The 19,035-nt window shown below is 39.6% G+C and overlaps 1 protein-coding gene across 3 annotated transcripts in view; it reads left to right on the top strand.

Annotated features, from left to right (window-relative positions):
* GPSM2 (G protein signaling modulator 2) overlaps nucleotides 1–19,035 on the top strand; it is a 40,421-nt gene that overhangs the window by 18,225 nt on the left and 3,161 nt on the right. For 2 of the 3 annotated variants that reach the window (XM_059854440.1, XM_059854439.1), the window contains 11 exons: nucleotides 5,706–6,021; nucleotides 11,635–11,856; nucleotides 12,899–13,034; nucleotides 13,497–13,639; nucleotides 14,139–14,262; nucleotides 14,461–14,576; nucleotides 15,651–15,806; nucleotides 16,593–16,701; nucleotides 17,103–17,232; nucleotides 17,555–17,622; nucleotides 18,567–18,743. In XM_059854440.1, the coding sequence (XP_059710423.1) occupies nucleotides 5,960–6,021; nucleotides 11,635–11,856; nucleotides 12,899–13,034; nucleotides 13,497–13,639; nucleotides 14,139–14,262; nucleotides 14,461–14,576; nucleotides 15,651–15,806; nucleotides 16,593–16,701; nucleotides 17,103–17,232; nucleotides 17,555–17,622; nucleotides 18,567–18,743 (1,443 nt within the window). In that variant the 5' untranslated portion in view covers nucleotides 5,706–5,959. The remainder of the gene's footprint in view (nucleotides 1–5,705; nucleotides 6,022–11,634; nucleotides 11,857–12,898; nucleotides 13,035–13,496; nucleotides 13,640–14,138; nucleotides 14,263–14,460; nucleotides 14,577–15,650; nucleotides 15,807–16,592; nucleotides 16,702–17,102; nucleotides 17,233–17,554; nucleotides 17,623–18,566; nucleotides 18,744–19,035) is intronic. The other variant, XM_059854441.1, reaches the window with a different exon arrangement.

A 19,035-nucleotide genomic window follows, 5' to 3' on the forward strand; every position in this document is an offset into this window, starting at 1 on the left:
TAAATATCTCTGTTGTTGTCATGTCTGTCATAATGCAGGGCCACATCAGCAATTAGACAATGGATGTTGGACTCTGCTCTGGAGCTATGTTCCTCTAGTTTCAAACCCATGATTTCATTTCCAGCTGTGGGTGTGTTGAGAGCCTCACTTCATTTGAGCAAAATTTATCTCAGAAATTCTTGATGCCTGTCATTGTTGTTGGGAGGGTTTGTTTGTCTTTTTAAAATTAATTTTAAATATGGAGATGAGTGTCTCATTGCTAGGATGGTTTTAGAGGTTTTTTAAAAAATGCAAATAGAGCTAGTGTATTTATATCCTGTAAAGTAGTTTTGGGGTTTTGTGCAATATTTTCCTTACCTTGTTTCATACAGTTAGTAATATTTTCAGTAAAATGGTTTTGTGTACCTACTTGGGGCTCTTTGGGACTGTTCTGGGGATACTTGTTTTCCTTTGTCACTGAATGACTAAATTAGAGTAAATTGCTGAGTAAATAAAATAATTGGACAGAAACCCTTTTCTTGATTTGGGTTTATGTACAGTGCTAAAAAGAAATTAGGGAAAGGAATGAAGAAAAGAGATTGCTCAGGAGTTTGTGACAGACAGTGACAGTATTTGTGTAACTACTCATTTAGCAATTCTTCTAATTTTTTGAGGAGAGTTGCCGTGAGTATCTGAACTTCTATCATTGGTATTTTTCTGGTCTTTTGTGACCTTTTGTGCTTCTGTTGACCATCTGGAAAGACTGCTGGTTACTGAAGTCATTAAGGGTTGGGCATTAAGTGGCTAAAAAGGGAGATGGAATAATTTCAGAGATAACAGAGTCAAGTTTCCCTCTCTCACTGTAGTAATTCTTTTCTTTTGATTCACAAAAGGCAGTTAGCTCTGCATCTGTCAGTTCTGGTTTCAAAATGCCTGTCTGGCCTTATGCTCTCAGTTACAATTTGGTGTTTCTCTTTCTAGCAAGGAAATGATGGTTTCCTATATAAAAGATAGCTCTCTGCACATCATTGGGCAAAGGAGAGGAGCCTTCATATTCCATTTTCTATTGGAATAAGTGAAATTCCAGGCTTGTGGAGCACTGGGTTGATAGGATTACAAGTCAACATCACCTCTGGGCCAAAGCCAGTGCAATACCCACCCCTTCCAGCCATTCAGGGCTGTCTGTAATATTCAGCAATGTGTCTAAGAGTTGTGTGGGCCCATATTTATAAGTCAGCATGGTAAATATAGGTGGGGTGGAGGAGGAAGCATCTGAATCAAGAACATGAGATAGTGCTTTATTTTATTTGCAGCTTGACTGATGAGCCTGATAGCATAGGATATTTAGGTGGGGTCTTTACCATGCTCTGTAGTGATACAGACTCTGCAGCACGAGTTCTATCACTCACACCTGGGAGGAGCAGCTCAGGAGCTGTGTATGAACTTCAGCTTTCCTCTTGTGTTTGTTAATGGGTGATGTGAGTGTAAAGTGGCTTGCATGCTGCTAAGCCAGTCCTATAAGAGAATCCCTGTGGTTTATTCTGGGGTTTTCTGCTCAACAGAAAAATCCATCAGGAGACAAAGGCAGTATTTCAGAGCAGGCATTGCTCCACCATCCACCATCCATCATCATGATCCTGAATAAAACCTCAAATTCACCTCATCAGTGAAGGTGGTTTCTGTGTGCATTCAGCTAATCAGCTGTTGAACAGCTGTCAAAAGTGGTGCAGAGAGGAGTTTAAAATTAAGCTGCCAAGAATAACCACAGTGGTCTTAGTGCAGTTGTTTCTTGTATTTGCAGGACCCATTCTCATGACTAGTCACTTGTACTGTGCTCAAGATTTGGGAAAATTAGCTTTTCCCCAGCATGGCACACATTTACTTAAAGGCTGATTCACACAGGAATATATATTATGGCAGAAATGCTAATGATGATGCTGTTTACTGTGTTAATAGTAAATACAATATTATACTTGATGTGACATTTTAAGGCTTTTTGGTAGCTTATTTTAGGCTTATCCAGTAATTCAAGTAAATTTTTAAATTCAGGATATTTTAATTAAATTTGAATTCAGGATATTTTTAAAATATCCTTGAACAGCATTGAAGACTAAAATGGAGAATGCTTTTCTTCTCAGTGTTCCTTGTGCTATTTGTATTTATATGCTCTTTTATATTTTGAAGGTCTGAAGCCAAGCTGATCTCTGTATTTCAGTAATTGGACTGTTGGTATATTTTTATTTTTGTGTAGTCTGGTTCTTCATTCACAGGGTATGCAAAGCTCTGTTTTGTTTTTAGATGATCCAGTTCAAGCTTCTTTTCATTTTTTTCTTTTTTTTTTTTCTCCTATCCATTCTGTAGCATCTCTCTGAAAGGAAATTCAATCTCAGTTTACCATTGGGAAATTTGTCTTAATCTTGAAACAAGAAGGCTCTGTCACTAGTTTTTTCTCAGGAAATGCAATTAGTGCAGTAGATCTGCCTTTATCTGTATTTTCCTGTATTAGCTTTTGAATCTCTCTGCCGGTGATGACTTCATTTGGCAGATGCTCCTTTCCCACAGATTTGTTAGGAATAGCAGATGGGGAGAGAAGGCATCACTTGATCATCTCCTTTAGGGAAAGGCAGAAAGAAGGGAGCTGTTTGATATTCCAGCAGCCCCCAAGTGAACTGCTCTATCAGCTGTCCGGCCCTGTGACTGCATCAGCAGAGCAAACCAAACTTTTGATCATCTGACAAGCTCCAAAAAGAAGGTGTGGGTTGAGGAAAGGAGCAAAGGAAGCTGCTTAAAATGTACCATTTTGAGGTGATGAAGGAGAATAAAAGCATCTTCTCCAACTGTATTTTGATCATTAGTTCTGTGTACTGCAAATAAATCACAGCACTGGCTTTCTGTTGCTTGCTGTTGAATTTTCACCTGTGCAGAAATATGGCTTTCTGTCAAAATGAAAGGAAAAAATCTATTGTAGACATTCAGTGTAACTAAGAATTGCAAGCTGATTAAACTCATTGTCTACCATTGAGATAAAATTTATAGTATGTAATCTAATCATTGCTGAAATGGAAAATGCCTTAAAAGGTGAAACACCTGTCTGTAAGCTGTGATAGCTAGAACTACTAGCTTGCATACAGACTTTGGGAAAAGAAATAGCAACTTCTGTTTTATCACTGTCAGGAACTTGAAACATACTGATTAGAATTAAAAATAGGGGGGCCTTGGTTTCTGCTGTAATTTTTTTTTGAGAGAGTGAGCCTTATTCCAGTCTTAGCATTTGTATCACTGATTCAGTGCAGGGATGCTAATGGAAGGTTGAGATGTACTTTCATCATGCAAACCCCATCTGTATTCATATAGCTTCTATATAAATCTGTAATTTAATAGGAAAAAAATGAGAAGTGACTTTCTGCATGCAATAAGCACGTTTTTTAGATAGAGCATTGAATTGAGGCAAATTGGCCTTTTATTGATGGTTTAATTGAATATCCTTTAGCTGTTTTTAGCCAGGGTGAGTAATCCTTAACTATGGCTCACTCTTTTTCTTCTAATAAAGAAGTGATACAGTGCATGTTTTGTCTGTTGTGGGCTATGAGGGGCTGCTACATTTGATTGCCCAACCTCTGCCTTGCTTCCTTTGACTTGGGATGGTGAGGCTGATGTTTGTTTCTCTTTCGGTATCAAACAACTGTGTAATCAGCAACGCCAGTTTAATTTCCCGCTTCTGAAGGAGACCCAACCTTTTCTCTGTGGGCTTTTTGCTGCTACTTCAAAATAACAGAAAGCCTTAGGACTTCCTGTATTGAGTAAAATTGTGCATTTAAAGGTTATGTGTACAGCTTCAGGTGTTTGACTTCCATCTCCTGCATTTTGCATTCCCCACTCTAATTAATGTGATTTAGGTTTGGTTACTGATTACACGTTGGCATGGCTGAAGGCGTAATGGACATCCTAATGACTTACGTGTGAAGAAGCCAGCTATGAAGAGCAGAGCCAGTAATTTGGCTTGGATCTGTGATGATGATGTATTGGCCAATGTGGGTGTGTCTGTATCACCCTCCCAAGACTAGGAATGTGCTGTATGGCCATTAAGGAGGGAAATAAACAGGAGCTGTGGTTCCAGCTCTTGGTGGCATCAGTCAGACAATGAGGACAGATGTGTAGCTCAAATATAGTAAAGCTATAAACACCTGATGTAAAATGGACTGCTAAAAATAACTGATATTTAAATAAACACAGATGTTCTGATGTTCTTTTAAGCATAACTGGTTTTTTTAATTAAAGCTGGCTTTTTATTTTTAAAAAAGCTGTAAAAATTATTCGGTTAATTACCATTACAGTAAAAATATACAAAAAAATTACTACAGTCGTCATCTCGTGATCTGTGTGTACCAGAGTACACACTTTTTACTTTATGGTGCATTCCTCTGTGGAAGAGAACTTCCAAATCCCTTGGATTTGCTGAGCAGCATGCGTGCTGCTATAGACTGGATAGCTCAGGGTCATCTGCCTGTATGAGTTACCTGAGCTGAGGTTGGACAAACTTCTGCAGAGTGAATACCTGGAACACAGCCTGCCCAGTGTGTGGGTTGCAGTGCTATTGTAACCTGTGAGTGTCACGCTTCATAATTGCAAAAATACACCCACACCCTCTTGTTGATGCCAAATAATTCTAGTGATGAGCATGGAAGGGCAAAATACTTGTTTAATTGGAAGAGTGTGGATAGTCTGTTTGAGGGCTGCTATCAAGGTAGAGTAGGATGGGAAGCATGAATCTTCACAGCTGGGACTTGATAAAGCTAATGAGAGGAAAAGGCATGGGCTATATTGACAATTAAATATACAGGTTTGCATATTCTTCTGATGACAGCTTTGAGTCTGAGCTCTGTTCCTGTCTTTTTGACACCTCTGCAGTCTCTTGATGAAATATGCATTTGTGAATTACACAACTCTATGTTTACTTGCAAAGGAAGGTAATATTAGTACTGAGGCGTAAATATGTCACTGTCTCTACTAAAAATATGTTTAAAAGTGGGTAAACTTTTGATTACAGGGTTTCTTTTCTGTTAATTTTTCCCAGCCAGCCCAAACATGTCCAATATTTATATGCTGGCTTCTGCAATCCCTTTGAAGCAGAGTTTAGAGCTCACATTGCAGTGCTGCTGAATTTTTGAACAGGAAGCCAGTGTTAACACCACTTGCCCTCCCCCCTTTTCTTTTGGGAGCAGAGAGATGAAAAGTGAATACAGAGCTTAAACCTTTGCTGGCTGCTGTGCTTACAGTATTGCAGGTGGGACAATCTCGAGAGTGGATGATCTGCAGATGGGATTGTGCCCACCAGCTCTGACTGCTGTGGGCCTTCAGCCCACAGTTTCAGTGGCAGTGTTTACATGTGAAGCACTTTCTAATCTGTTCTATATTATGCCTTTCATTCTGTAGTTTTCATCCTTTAAGGTTTTTACCTGGAACTTCATGAGGCCAGAAAATACTAACAAGGGTAAAGTTTTCAAAGTCTCCAAGCGAAGAGAGTGTTGTGTTTTGTTAAACCTCTTTGGCTTTCTCCCTTGCCTACAGGAATTGCCATGTCTCTGTAGGCTTTGGCTCTGCCTTTAAGTTCTTGAATGACGTTTCCTGCTTCGTAGGAGCAGTGTTATGCTTTTACATCAGCTGCAAATGCTGCTGAGTTATTAACCATGAGACTTCAAGCCAAGCGTCTTGTGTTCCCTTTGCAGAACCGTGGCTGAACGGAGCTTAAAGGGCCACAGATGAAAGAAAGAACATGAACTTTTCTGAAGGTGTGAGATGTGTCTGGCAGTGACCTCCTTACCTCAGTAATAAAGAAGAGTTTTTCTACAGGAGCTTAGGATATCTTTACTCCAGCTTCTTAATATGCTAACTGGAATGGTGCTCTGACAACAATTCCCCATAATAAAGCACTTACCCTACTACAGAACAGTATTTCTTTCTCTACTGATAATGTAACTCAATGGCGGAAAATAATGTTTTGATAAGCATGCCTGAAGATCGTTCCTTTCACGTGCGATACAGGTAAGACTCTGGTAATTTTGCTGTAATTAATAAGTGCTGCTAATAATAGAAAGCTAAACAAGTTGCAACAAATAGCTTGATATCTCTGCTACTAGTGTTATTGAAATTTAAAATTAAACCCGTTTTTTTCTTGATTTTTGAACGATGAAAATTCCCTTTTGCCATGTAGCAGATTATATTAGTGTGGTTAAATGATTGTATAGTACTGGGACTTGCATGGTAACAGAACAGTACATTATTGCATGTATTTCTTTGTATTTGGGGTGGAATGATATGAAGTGTGGTGCCTGCAGGGTAGTAGCTGCTCCCTCTTTTAGCTGTTGGGCTGCCTATGCAAATTGCTGAGTTTTGTCTGCTAAAGTTCTCTGTACTTGGCCCATTATTGTTTTGGTGAATGACGAGGTATTTTCCTTGCTTAAAATAAAGAGGTTTGATTGATAGATGGAAACTGCCTTGGTGCCTTGCACTCAGAAATACTGTTCTTGCAAGTGAAGAGGATATGGGATTTCCCTTCTGAGAGCTTTTACAATTTTTCTTCTGAATCCCCTTTACAGACCTGGGACAACGTGTTAGCATTTCACACTCACTCTAATGGAGCTGAACTACAGGAGCATTGTGTAGTGCATGGTGTTTGGAAGGGTAAATTTTGCAGTTCATTCAGTAGGAAGGGACACTGGAAGACTGAAATGATTGTTTAAAAAGAAATAAAAAATGTGGTTCTTGTGTGCTCCCCCTGCCCCTACCCTGATCATCCTTTCTTTGGAGGTCTTTTCCTCACTCGCTAAACAATAAGGCTGTTAACCTGTATTTGTAAGACAGCACATGCTATGGCTTAAAATTAATCCTTCTGACAATGTTAGATTGTTGTTGGAGTGGTCTTCTCTTCCATTTCATAGAAGAGAAGTCCTTAATTTCATTTCATACAAGTCCAGAGTCCTGGGTGGCAGTGTAGCCAGCTGGAGAAGCTGTCTCATGGCCAGTAAGGAGAAAAATGAGCAAAAAAGCTGTAATTTACTGTTTTCTGTCTTTATTTGGCTAAAATCTTTATCCTGTGGCTTTGACCCTAAGTGTGTAAGCATGATAACTCTGTGCTGAGTGTTTCCTGAAGGGACCCACTGCCCAGCATTCCTCTACCTCGTTTCCCCAGGCTGGTGCTGATGCTCTTGGTCCTCCCCAGTCAATTGCAGAACATCCTTGCTCACTCTTTAATAAAACCAGGAGCTGTTCAGGGTGCTGTTATAGAAGCAAAGGGATGAGAAATAGGTCAGGCCCAATTGACTGGTATAAACTGACAAGCTAAAAGAAACTTCAGAAAATTTGGCAAGTGCAGTCAGGGCATGATGTCTTACTGCTTTATGCTGTATTTCAGTACAGGTTTGAATGAGACCAATTAAAAATATCAACAATAACAATATTCGTGACCTTCTTAAACTTTTCTGCAAGAACTGTAATCTGATTCACATTCAAAAAACATGATGGCAAAATACTCTTAATTTAAAAACATGTTAAACTTTCCTAAGGCTTTGAGAAACTAAGGATTAATTCAGTATATTGACCTGGAATTTTATTATGATATTGATAGCTATAATTTGGAATATTTGATTTTGTTGGAGTTTAAATTTAGTGCAGGAAATAAAAGGTCATAAATACTGGGGAGGGACTTACCAGTTTTTTAAAAAAATGTACTTGCAGGTATTATCCCAGGCATGTTTGGCTGTGACTGCTCTTTCCTTTCTTCTGGCATTCCATTAGAACTTATTTTAAAGAAGTTGGAACCCACTCCTAAGGAAAGGCTTTACTTCTAACTGTGCAAGAGTTTCTTTCTCCCCACAGTAGTTCATCAGTATCACTTTCACAGTTATAAAAATGCTTATGCTGGTGAAGGAAGGAGATTATTTTTCTCAATGTTGCATCTACTGACTGAAAATAAAATGCTAATGTTACTTGATTTGTATGAATAAATGGGTTAATATTTGTAGAACTTGCTTCTTTTGGCCTGCTAAATTCACACACCAAAACCTAGTAACTGCTTGTATCTGGACTGGAGCAAAAGAAGACAGAATGCAGGGGTGAGGTTTCTTTGTGTGTGAGCTGTTTGCTTCTAAGCTGACCATCGAAGCAGTGCTGCAGTGGGGCTGTGCTGGAGCTGCTTGCAGTGGTCCCTGTGGAGGCTTCTGCTCACGGGGAGAAGCCAAGAGTAAGGGCAGGAGTCAGGAATGGTATGTCAGCTGTCTTACAGGATGCTGTGGCACTAGTGATGCTGTGCATCTGAGCTAAAGAGATGTCATGGGGTTGTTTTGTCTCTAGGTGTGTTATTTGTACCAACGTGTTTCATGGCAAATTGATGACAGCTGTGCTCCCCCTCAAAAGCAAAAAGCCCTCTTGGTGGGAATTGAACTGAGTAAAACTAAATTGTGTTTAGAGATTGTAGTAATCAGTGAGTGTTACTGCCTTCTTCCACTGACTTAATTCTTACCACTTTTCTTGTTCTTACTGTGAGATGAGAACGGCTGAAGGGAGGGAGACAAAAACAAGGAGGCAATATGCTTAGGGTTTATATTCATAGAAAGAATAAAGGTTTAAAATAGAACATGAAAGAGGTTAGAGAAGAAGGAAGGGGGGGTGGGATGAAGAAAAATAAAAATACTGGGGAGCCAGGCAGGAGGAAAAGCTTTGAGGGCCAGATAAGGATGAGGTAGTTTTAGAAATGAGAAATTATTCAGGAGATGCCAGGCAGCTATAGACAGTGTAACAAAATGAAGCCCTGTGTGAGCATTTTCAAGTAATAGCTGAGAGAATGCTATCCTGTTCAGCAGGAACAGAATTGCCTTAGAAGTGCACAGATGAATGGGGCTTGTTCTCTTCTCCTCTGCAGATTCAATGTATCTCTTGTTTGGCCACTGGGTGTTGAGTAAATAATTCTATTCAGCCCAGGGAACAGAGAAAGTAATGTCATATTCTCCTTATAACTATTTAATGACTTCCTAAAACATTGATAACCTGGCCCTGTCTAGTCTGCCTAAGTGCTTTTTAACCATTAGCAGTGACAGGTGGAGAACACCTACGTAAAACCTAAAAAAACCCACCAAAACAAAAAAAAGTGTTAATTTGCCTAAGAGTCCTTTAAGTAGCAGAGGGGAGAAAAAAACAAATATAAACCAAAACCAAACCTCTTCTGAATCCAGTTTTGGTACTCAATGGAAAAGCCTCAGAAACTTTTCAAATAACGGAGTGATTTCATAGCTCTTATATAACCTTAATAAAATATTGAGTGCAGGCAACTGTGGAAATAAATATTTAATTTTCTCTGTTCTATTTCGGTATAGCTTATTTAGATTTTGAAATGGTGGGTCAGAAGGAATGGATCCAGATGGAATTAAAGCTTTAATTTGCTGTACACATTCTAGCAACCTGTTAACACAACCTCTCAAGAGTTGTGTAATTTTTGCATTCTTTTTTTACTCAAGCAATTATTAATTCCTTTTTTCATTTACTTCCTGTAATTCTAGTTGAATTTAAACACTCTGTAATAACAGCTGGTTTTCATCAGTCTGAGTATAAGCCATTTCTTCTTAATTGACTTCTGTATGAAAGATCCCACATCTTTCATTTTTACAAGTTGTACTAAATCTAGGGTTGCAAAGTCAAATGATTGTATTTCAGATTCCCTGATGAAATGGTAATGCTGCCTTGGCATTTGGCATTTTTTGGTGTAGTGTGAAATTAGGTGAATGCAGTCTCTCAGGGGGGCTGCCATACTGCAGCACTCTCTGTTATTGCCCTTGTACATTTTTAACTGCCTTTTCTTCACTGATTATGTGGCTGATGCCTCACAGTTAATTTTTTATTTTTAATGGAATAAATTCACTTACAGAAGCAGAGTCCAGTGTAGCATTTTCATTGTTATGCCAGGTACACATTTTGCTGGAAGTTCTGCTCTTTTTAGCCATTCAAGCAAAAATCCAAAGAGTGTGGCTATGGAATGGTCCAAATCTCTGCACTGAGAAGCACCATATTTTCTGGCTGTCACTCTAATTGGACGTGTCAGTTAACATGAGGTGCCCGGAGAGAACCTCTTTGGATAGGATTAAGATTACCCAATGAAGTGTTTTAAGTCTTAAACCTTCAGTTGCTGATGGTGTCATCATTTCTGCCTTGTACTTAATTGTACTTAATCATTTCTGCCTTCTTCTGTCTTACATTCCACACATGCACAATGTCATGAGAGCCAGGTGGTGTGTTGTAGCTAATAGGAATGCCCTAACTTCTCTGAGAAGAGTTTGCAAACCTAAAAATACTGCATGTGTTATGGATATCCAGCCTGGAAAGTTGGGCTTGGCAAGAACTTCATGCTGGAGTTATCTTTTGCTGTCAGCATCTTTAGCAACTACCAAACAGAGAGTGCTTTTGGCTGCAGAAGTTAACCATGTCAGTCATCTCACTGTGCTTAAGTTGTGGCACGTCGAAGACCAGCAGGTATGGCAGTATTTTGTGTTTTGTATTGTACTTGTGATCCCAGTTCTTCTAGCTCTTTTGGAAGTCATTAGATTTTTCAAAAAGATTTCCTTCCTGTTCAGATTTGAGTAGAAGTTTGTATAATCAATTTTTTTCTAGTTTAAGAAAATAAAGAATATTGCAAATATTGTAGGTGTGTTAAAAACTTCATCGCTATGTCAAGTCAAAACAGGTGTTGTCTGGTGTTTCCACTAAAATAACTTCTGCAAAAGCCAGCATTTGATTGTCCACTCTTTGGCAATATTAGCATATACTTTTTCAAAAATTACAGAATGTCTCTTACTGGGTTTTTGTTTTGAAAAAAATCTTTAAGAAAAGCTGACATTTTTGCAAGCTTTTTAAAATGCATGTATCCTGAAAAAGCTGGAGAACCATACTGTCTCAAGACTGGGACCTGGAGCTGTTGTCTTTCTCATCTTCCTCTCCCCTGCCTCCCTCACATCTCAGAACCAGAAAGTAGGAAACATTTGGATAAAATTGTTAACACTTACTGAAATTTTACATTTTGTACTCCTGAGCTCACAGGGGGCAAAAATGCACCTGAGTGCCACTGTGGTTTTCTATCAGCTTCTTTGATCATGTTCAAAATGTATTATTCTACAAATTCATTCAAGACTGCTGTATTTTGTACCTGTATAATTGCATTTATTTTTTTTCCTGTGAATCATTGTGCAGGTTACTGTGGCATCACCCTAAAAATCTGAAGTGCTTCCATTTCTCAGAATCAGCATTTGTCAGTAATAGCTTGATTTCTAGGTAATTTTTCTGAAATTACCTGGATGGTGAAAACTGTTTTTGAACCCTTCGAGTGCTGCCTATGGACAAAGCAGTGTTTGGTTTCCTCTCTGAGACAGAAAAAATAAGAAATTCCAGCTATTTGTTGAAATGTTATTTTGCTCCTCACCGTCGAAATTGTAATTTCCATTTCAGCCTTAGTTTCTGCAATACTCTAAAGCAAATCTCATTGGTTGTAGTGTGCTGCTGATTCCCTCTCCTAAACAGAGGCCATCTGAGTAAAATAATCCCTGTCCAGAGCTCAGGTGCTGCACAGAGTGTGGCGTTTGGAGTGACTGTTGGCCTTTTTTGTCACCGGTGCAGGATGGAGGCTTCCTGCCTGGAGCTGGCTCTGGAAGGCGAGCGCCTGTGCAAGGCAGGAGATTGCCGGGCTGGAGTGTCTTTCTTTGAAGCAGCTGTCCAGGTTGGAACTGAAGATTTACGAACGCTGAGTGCTATTTACAGCCAGCTGGGCAATGCCTATTTCTACCTGCAGGAATATGCAAAGGCCTTGGAATACCATCACCACGATTTAACTCTTGCAAGGTAATCGTTCTCCATGTCATCCCATTCTGGGAGGTGGGAGCAGCTGACTGTTCATTGTCCTGCCAAACCCTGCTATTAATACTGGCTAATGAGTGAATGAGAGGGCTGGGGGTCTGGCAGGTCACTTGGGTGCCCTCTAACCTGGCAGCTAATACTTGGTCTAGCACCATAATCCTAGAACTGACTGAGGCCTCACCAGGTTTCTGGGTAATTAAATGGCTGCTTTAAATCCACCCTTTCTTTACCCTTTCATGTTTCTAAAACTCAGTGTTTCTAGTTCTCCGTATTTTTAAGCTGCTCTCGTTTACTAGACACGATTCCTTAATCTGTGTAAAACTCATAATGTAATGCTGTGAAATCTAAACCCTGTCCCTTTCATATGCTGTTTATGTATCTGACTTTTACTGATTTGTATAGATCCAATAAAAGGCACAGGCATATAATGTACTTAACATCAATTTAGGCATAAATCTATTCTTCCCCCTGCCTTACCTTGCTCTGGTGCTGTGATCTTGGGGCATTTGTTTTGTTGTGTTGTTGCCCAGGTATGACAGCCTGAGTGTTTCAGTGGCAGTCTCTTGCCTGAGTCTCATTTAAAATGTAGAAATGAAGTAGTGCCTTGAGCTACAGAGGAGACTGTAAGTCTTAAACCTTACAGTTAAGTGTCTTGTTAAATTAAAGGAGATCTTTACTTAAAAGTAAAAATCTGTCAAGTAAAACACAAATGCAGTTAAATCTCTCCTTCTAATGCTGGGACTGCCTTTCTAAATCATCTTTAAGAATTTTCTCTCTGTTCTCTTCTTAAAAGATGTGAATTTAAAAAATAAATGTTAAGCAGATGATCAATACCAGCAGCTGGCCAAACAGCACTGACAGAACGAGGTGTCTGTAACCACAGACTGAACAGTGTTTGAGTGCATTTCAGATATAAAATGAACTGAACACATGCACATTTACATAGTTGTGGTGTCTTTCATAAATTCATCATACATTGGTTTAAATGATACACTGTTTTCTGGGTACTTAATTGCTGCTGTTTTAGGACAATTGGAGATCTACTGGGAGAAGCTAAAGCTAGTGGGAACCTGGGCAACACCTTAAAGGTACTTGGGAATTTTGAAGAAGCTATCGTTTGCTGTCAGAGACATCTGGATATTTCCAGAGAACTCAATGATAAGGTAAGAATTGTGCAGGAGTTTGGATGTAAACTGCTAACACACACTCCTGAACCCTGTAGTACTGGTAAGGAATGTGCACCTTTCAGAGGGAAATAGTGAATATTGAATTATTTCTTCTAGCCAGTACAAATCTGTTAGTTGGAATACAGTTGTTTGTACCTGGAAGACTATAGGTCCAGGTTAAATATTACCCTATTTTGTTGTGGTTTTGTTTGTTTTAAATTTAATTTTTAATAGTAATTGACCTCTAGAATGTATCTTGCTCTTCAAAAAGAAGTAGTAAGCAAAACATTTGTATTGGGGGCTATGACTGAGTAGGGGATAATTTGTTCAAAATGGGCAGAGTGGGTATTTACAAGTAGTTAAGGAATTTTTATCCCATCTGTGGCTTGTACAAATAGTTGTTGTGACAGAAGACTTTGAAGCATGAAATTTTAATGCCTTCTTTTACTTCTGGTTCAGGTTGGAGAAGCAAGAGCACTGTATAATTTGGGAAATGTATATCACTCTAAAGGGAAAAATGTAGCTAATGCTGGGACTCATGATCCAGGGGAACTTCCAGATGATGTGAAAAATGCTTTACAGAAAGCTGCAAAATATTATGAGTAAGTAGTGGCTTTAAGTGTTGGGGGCTGGGAGGATATGATCATGTAGTTCATTAGAATGTGGGAGATCTGCAGTGCTATGAGCTAAACTATGGAATGCTTCTCTGCAGAACTGAGGTATTTGTCAGTTTGGTGTTTTCAACAAGACAGTGCACTGGTTTTTATCATGCCCTCACTTACACTGTACCTCACAGCCCTTAGTTAGAAACCAGCAGAACTCTTCAAACCAGGCTGAGACAACAGGACCTTGTTAGACCTGTGTGTGTGACTAGAGGGGAGCACACTGCCTTGAGTTAGAATGCAGTGGAGTTTGGTATCTCACAGAAAGTATTTCTTACTCAGATTCATGGTTATTTAAAGGCCATTAAAATAGGCCAAAGTAGAATATCTCTGCCTTTTCCTTTATATAAGAAATTAAAATTAGTATTTAAATGACTGTAAGGAAAAACCCAAACCTTTTAAAAGTCACTATTCTCCTTTTCACTCTCCCCCAAAACAGGGAAAACCTGTCAATAGTAACAGAGCTGGGTGACAGAGCAGCACAAGGACGTGCCTTTGGAAATTTGGGAAACACACACTATCTTCTGGGCAACTTCAGGAGTGCAGTTTTAGCCCATGAACAGGTACAACAATGTGCTAGTAATGAATTCTGTTCTAGCAGAATATCAGGTTGCTCCTGACCTTTAGTACATGCGTTGTGTTGGATCTTGTTGCAAGCTTTTTAATGCAGGTTTTAAATCTTAATGGCACAAACTTCAAGTTTGGCTGTTTTTATCAAGCATTGTTGACCTAAAGAATGCAATTTTTTCTTGCATTTTAAGCGTCTCCTAATTGCAAAAGAATTTGGTGATAGATCAGCAGAAAGAAGAGCATACAGCAACCTTGGAAATGCCTACATATTCCTGGGGGAATTTGAAACTGCTGCTGAATACTACAGGTGAGTGACTGCTGATAAACACAATTTATACCTCTTGTACAGTTTACTTCTGTTGTGCCTGACACTGTAGCTCACTGTGGAACAGCCATTGCTTCAACATGTACTTTGGAAAAATTTCCATTTGTTTAGCCAAGAAATTTTTCCTTTGTTGTTTAACTATTCTGATTCTTTTAAGGGAGGGGCAGCATTAATGCTTTTTATTTTTTAAACTCTTTTGCTACTTTAAATAGTTTCTTTGCAGTGCTGTAGACAGACATCTTTCACTGCTAGGCATTTATTCCCATTATTCTAGAAGCAGGCATTACTGTCTCAGCTCTTAGTGAGTTCAGGAATGATGTGAGTAGCTTTCCTACCCTGAGATGGGTGGCTGCCTCAGGTGTGCTCACCAGCTGAGAGAGCTGGTGCACAGCAACATCAATTTACATCTTTAGTCTGTATTTGCAAGCCAGACTTGTCTTGATCTCTGCATCACTAAGCAGTTGCTGCTGTACCTGGGAAAGTAAAAGCTCGGCAAAGATTCAGTATAGGTGTGATTAGCATCTGACTGGGGTTTCAGAGCACACCAGTTCTTAGGGAGAAAAGCCTCAGTACTGGGCAGATCCCTCTGAGCACTCAAGTTCTTACCCAGCACAGCTCTGTTGGTTTTGGACTATAGGCCTGTCCTGCCTGTGCTGATGGGAAAGTAGGTATTGCAACACTGCTATTAAACAGTGCAACCTCAGGGAAACTCCTACAAATGAATGAAACAGTAAATTAAAAGATGCTGTTTGAGGATTAAACCTGCTCTCTAATGAAGTAGGTTGCAGTGGAGGGAAGACTTTACGAGACTGTAAGGTTTTACAAGATCATAATTTATTAGCCAATAATTTGCTAGCCGATAATTTGTTGAAGTTGTGTAACTGATTTTAAGTCGTGCATGTGCACTTCTGAAAGCTTTTCCTTGTGGTGGTTTTTTAAGTCGTGCATGTGCACTTCTGAAAGCTTTTCCTTGTGGTGGTTTTTTAAGTCGTGCATGTGCACTTCTGAAAGCTTTTCCTTGTGGTGGTTTCTGAGGTGACTGACCCTCTCCTGCAGGAGGACGCTGCAGCTGGCTCGGCAGCTGAAGGACAGAGCTGTGGAAGCGCAGGCCTGCTACAGCCTGGGGAACACCTACACCCTGCTCCAGGACTATGAGAAAGCAATTGATTATCATCTCAAACACCTTGTGATTGCTCAGGAGCTACATGACAAGTAAGCCCTAAGAGACTGTCTAATGTATGTGTGACACTCAGAGCAAATCCTGTTACCTTCAACTCTACTGTCGTTGTTCCCCATGTGACAGCTGCATTCATGTGAATTCCCACAATGCTGGGCTTTGGTTTTCATATGGAAAACAAAAATTACTCATAATGGTATTGCAGCTAATGAGTCTGAGATGAAAGACAAATTGATGAATGACTGTTTCTACATCATCTCCTGTCAGCAAGTCTGTGTAAATTAAGGAAAAGCAGATCTGTCTTTCATGAGTTCATTGTAATAATTCATCCTACTTTCATAAGAATCTGTGCTCTTCTTGTCCACAAGTTAATAATATAGGAAGGGATGGGGGAAGGAGGATAACACAGCAGCAAGTAATGTTTATATTACAGTCCTGATTTCTGAGGCCTTTTTTATAGTGTCGGGTGCAACCATAATTTTTTGCAACATTTAAATGTCCCTCTTCTTAAGTCAGTAAGAATACAGAGGACTAATAAGGCATGCAAATTGAGGAGGAGCAAAGTAGGTTACACAATGTCCCATGCTTACAAAACTAACTTGTTTGCTGTGAGCTTAAAAAATTTTATTAAATTTGTTCATATTTATTTATAACCAGATCACACTTCTTTAAATACCATATTTAATATGTTGGTGGTAGAATGGTCTCTGATGATTGCCTCCATTATTTTGGCCCAGCAAATTACTTTGGCAGTACTGTGAAAACCTGACCTCTGGTGTTCAGCAGGTAGAGGTGTCATTGCAAATGTGTGTTGTTTTCAGAATTGGGGAAGGAAGAGCATGCTGGAGTTTAGGGAATGCTTACACTGCTCTGGGAAATCATGACCAAGCCATCCATTTCGCAGAAAGGCACCTGGAGATTTCAAGAGAGGTATGATTTTCATACTCCCACTGTGCTGGCTGTTGGTTTCTGCTGTTGCTCACAGGGGTTTTATTGGAGGCGTGTTTGTGCATCTGATTTGAGCGATGGAATGCATTTTCAATTACTCTAGAGACAGCTGATTCCAGGTTATTTCAGCCAGTCAGCTCCTTAGTCTTAGTGTCATCACTCACAGTGTCATCATGGACTCCCAAATTAGTGGCCAAGCAGAGATTATTTTAGGCTTTTTTATGTTACCTGTAAGTTGTTACTTCTTTAAAAAGATGCTCTCAGTCTTCAACCAGGAAAACCTTTTCAGCCTTTTTCTCTGAGAAGTCAATGGACAAGGACTGCTTTACAGTTACCCATATATTTGTTACGGTAATACAACTGCTTATTTTATTTGCTTGAAGGTAGGAGACAGAAGTGGAGAACTCACTGCCAGACTTAATCTCTCAGATCTTCAAATGGTTCTTGGATTAAGCTACAGCACAAACAACTCCATGATGGCAGAAAGCCATGCAGTGGAAAACAGTTTGAATGGTATGTGCCTCTTTCTGAAGTAATTTCCCAACAGAGAACTTAAAAAAGAATCGCATCAGAGTTCTTTACTGAGTTGGGGTTGAGTATGCAAGTTTGCTTAGTTTCCTCCCCAGCAACTAAAAAAGGTTCTTGTGGTATTGGACCCCTTCAGCACCTCCTTTTCTGAAGGATTTATATTGGGAATCACAGGTTACTGCTGAGTTTCTTTGTGTGTTCTGATTGTGTCTGTGTCTTGGACCTTGGTTCTTAGATGAGTACAGCCACAGCTTGTCAAGTGACACCATAAATTTTAATAATCAAAAGATGAATTTGTCTCTTGAAGGTGGCAGACCAAGAGGACGCCGTTACAGTATGGAGAACATGGAACTTATGAAATTAACTCCAGAAAAGGTTGGCACTTTGCTTCCTTCTGTTCCGCTGCTGAGGTTGTGAAACAGTGAAACATTTCTGAAGGTGTGCTGATGTGCCATTTGCTGCCCTTTTTAATTTAATTTAGGATCACAGGAGCTCCATAACAGGTCTAACAATACTAACAAAAAATACTTTTGTCATGTAGGTAACAGCATGTGGCAGGTGATGGCTGTAATGGCTTGTGGGAAGCCTGCTTTACTCCCTGCACCAATGAGAAAGAATGGGGTTCTGTAATGAGCATCAAAGGAATTTTGGTCTCTTTATAGAGATGGATTGAGGTTGCAGCATGAAAGTAATTCAGAATAAAATCCCTGAGCTTTAGCTTAGCTCTTCTGAACACTTTTTCTTTGATTACAGTCATTTTATAGGGACTTAAAATACATGCTGTGTTTTTCACTTTGAGATTTCAACCAGCTTGCAAACCATCAGAAGCTTCAACCTCCATCTTGAGTAAGGATGCTATTTCAGAAATAATACAGCTGAGTCACAGGCAAAAACAACTTCCCCCCCAAACTCAAAAATCTTTTGGCAATGGGAGTTCCCAATTAAAATCCTTGTGTCAGTCTATGAGAGATTTCTTTTACATTCTGGCTTTCAATATTGGGCTGGCAGTTCTGCATAAATGATTCCAGTGGCAGACTGAAATTGATATTGTTCCCTCCACAGTGGGCTATCTAATTCCAGGCTCTTTAAGTGAGGCAAAGCCTGCAATGTTAATCAATAAAATCTCAAAGCATGTGTAGTCAGTACAGCTGAAGTCAGCACTGGTGCTCAAGAGCCTCTTTGGGTACACCCTCATGGCTGCAAGAACAAAATAGTGTAAAGCTGCCTCATTTTGGGGAGGAAAAGCAGCAGCAAGTAAGAGGTAACAGTGCTGGTAAGTAAAATCAGAAGGCTTAATTTCCTGACTCTTGTTTTCTTAGGTTCCGAACTGGAACAGTGAGATTCTTGCTAAACAGAAACCACTGGTTGCCAAAACTTCAGCAAAACTTCATTTTGTAAATCGACTGAAAGGCAAAAAGTACAAAAACGGCACCACCTCCAAAGTTTTGCAGGATGCCAGTAACTCCATTGATCATCGACTTCCAAACTCTCAGAGGGTAGGTGTGGTGAGCTCATGGCCCTTACTCATCTTTGTGTCATCAGAATTGTGGAAAACACCTTCCTGCAGCTGTCCTGTTCAGTTTAACTTCATTTAAACACCATGGCTCTAAACTGATGCAGAATCTGTCATTCTACAGCTCTCTCAGGGGTGGTGCCAGCTTTAAGATTTTCCTGCTACTGAAACATTTTATTTGTGGTGGATTTTTTTGAAGTTAGAAACAAAATCTGCACGCTGAGGTCTAAGTCTCTTCTAGACCCTACTTCTCCAAACTTAGCAGAATCTAGTTT

The sequence above is a fragment of the Haemorhous mexicanus genome, chromosome 9 (assembly GCF_027477595.1).
Source record: "Haemorhous mexicanus isolate bHaeMex1 chromosome 9, bHaeMex1.pri, whole genome shotgun sequence".
NCBI classification, from domain to species: domain Eukaryota; kingdom Metazoa; phylum Chordata; class Aves; order Passeriformes; family Fringillidae; genus Haemorhous; species Haemorhous mexicanus.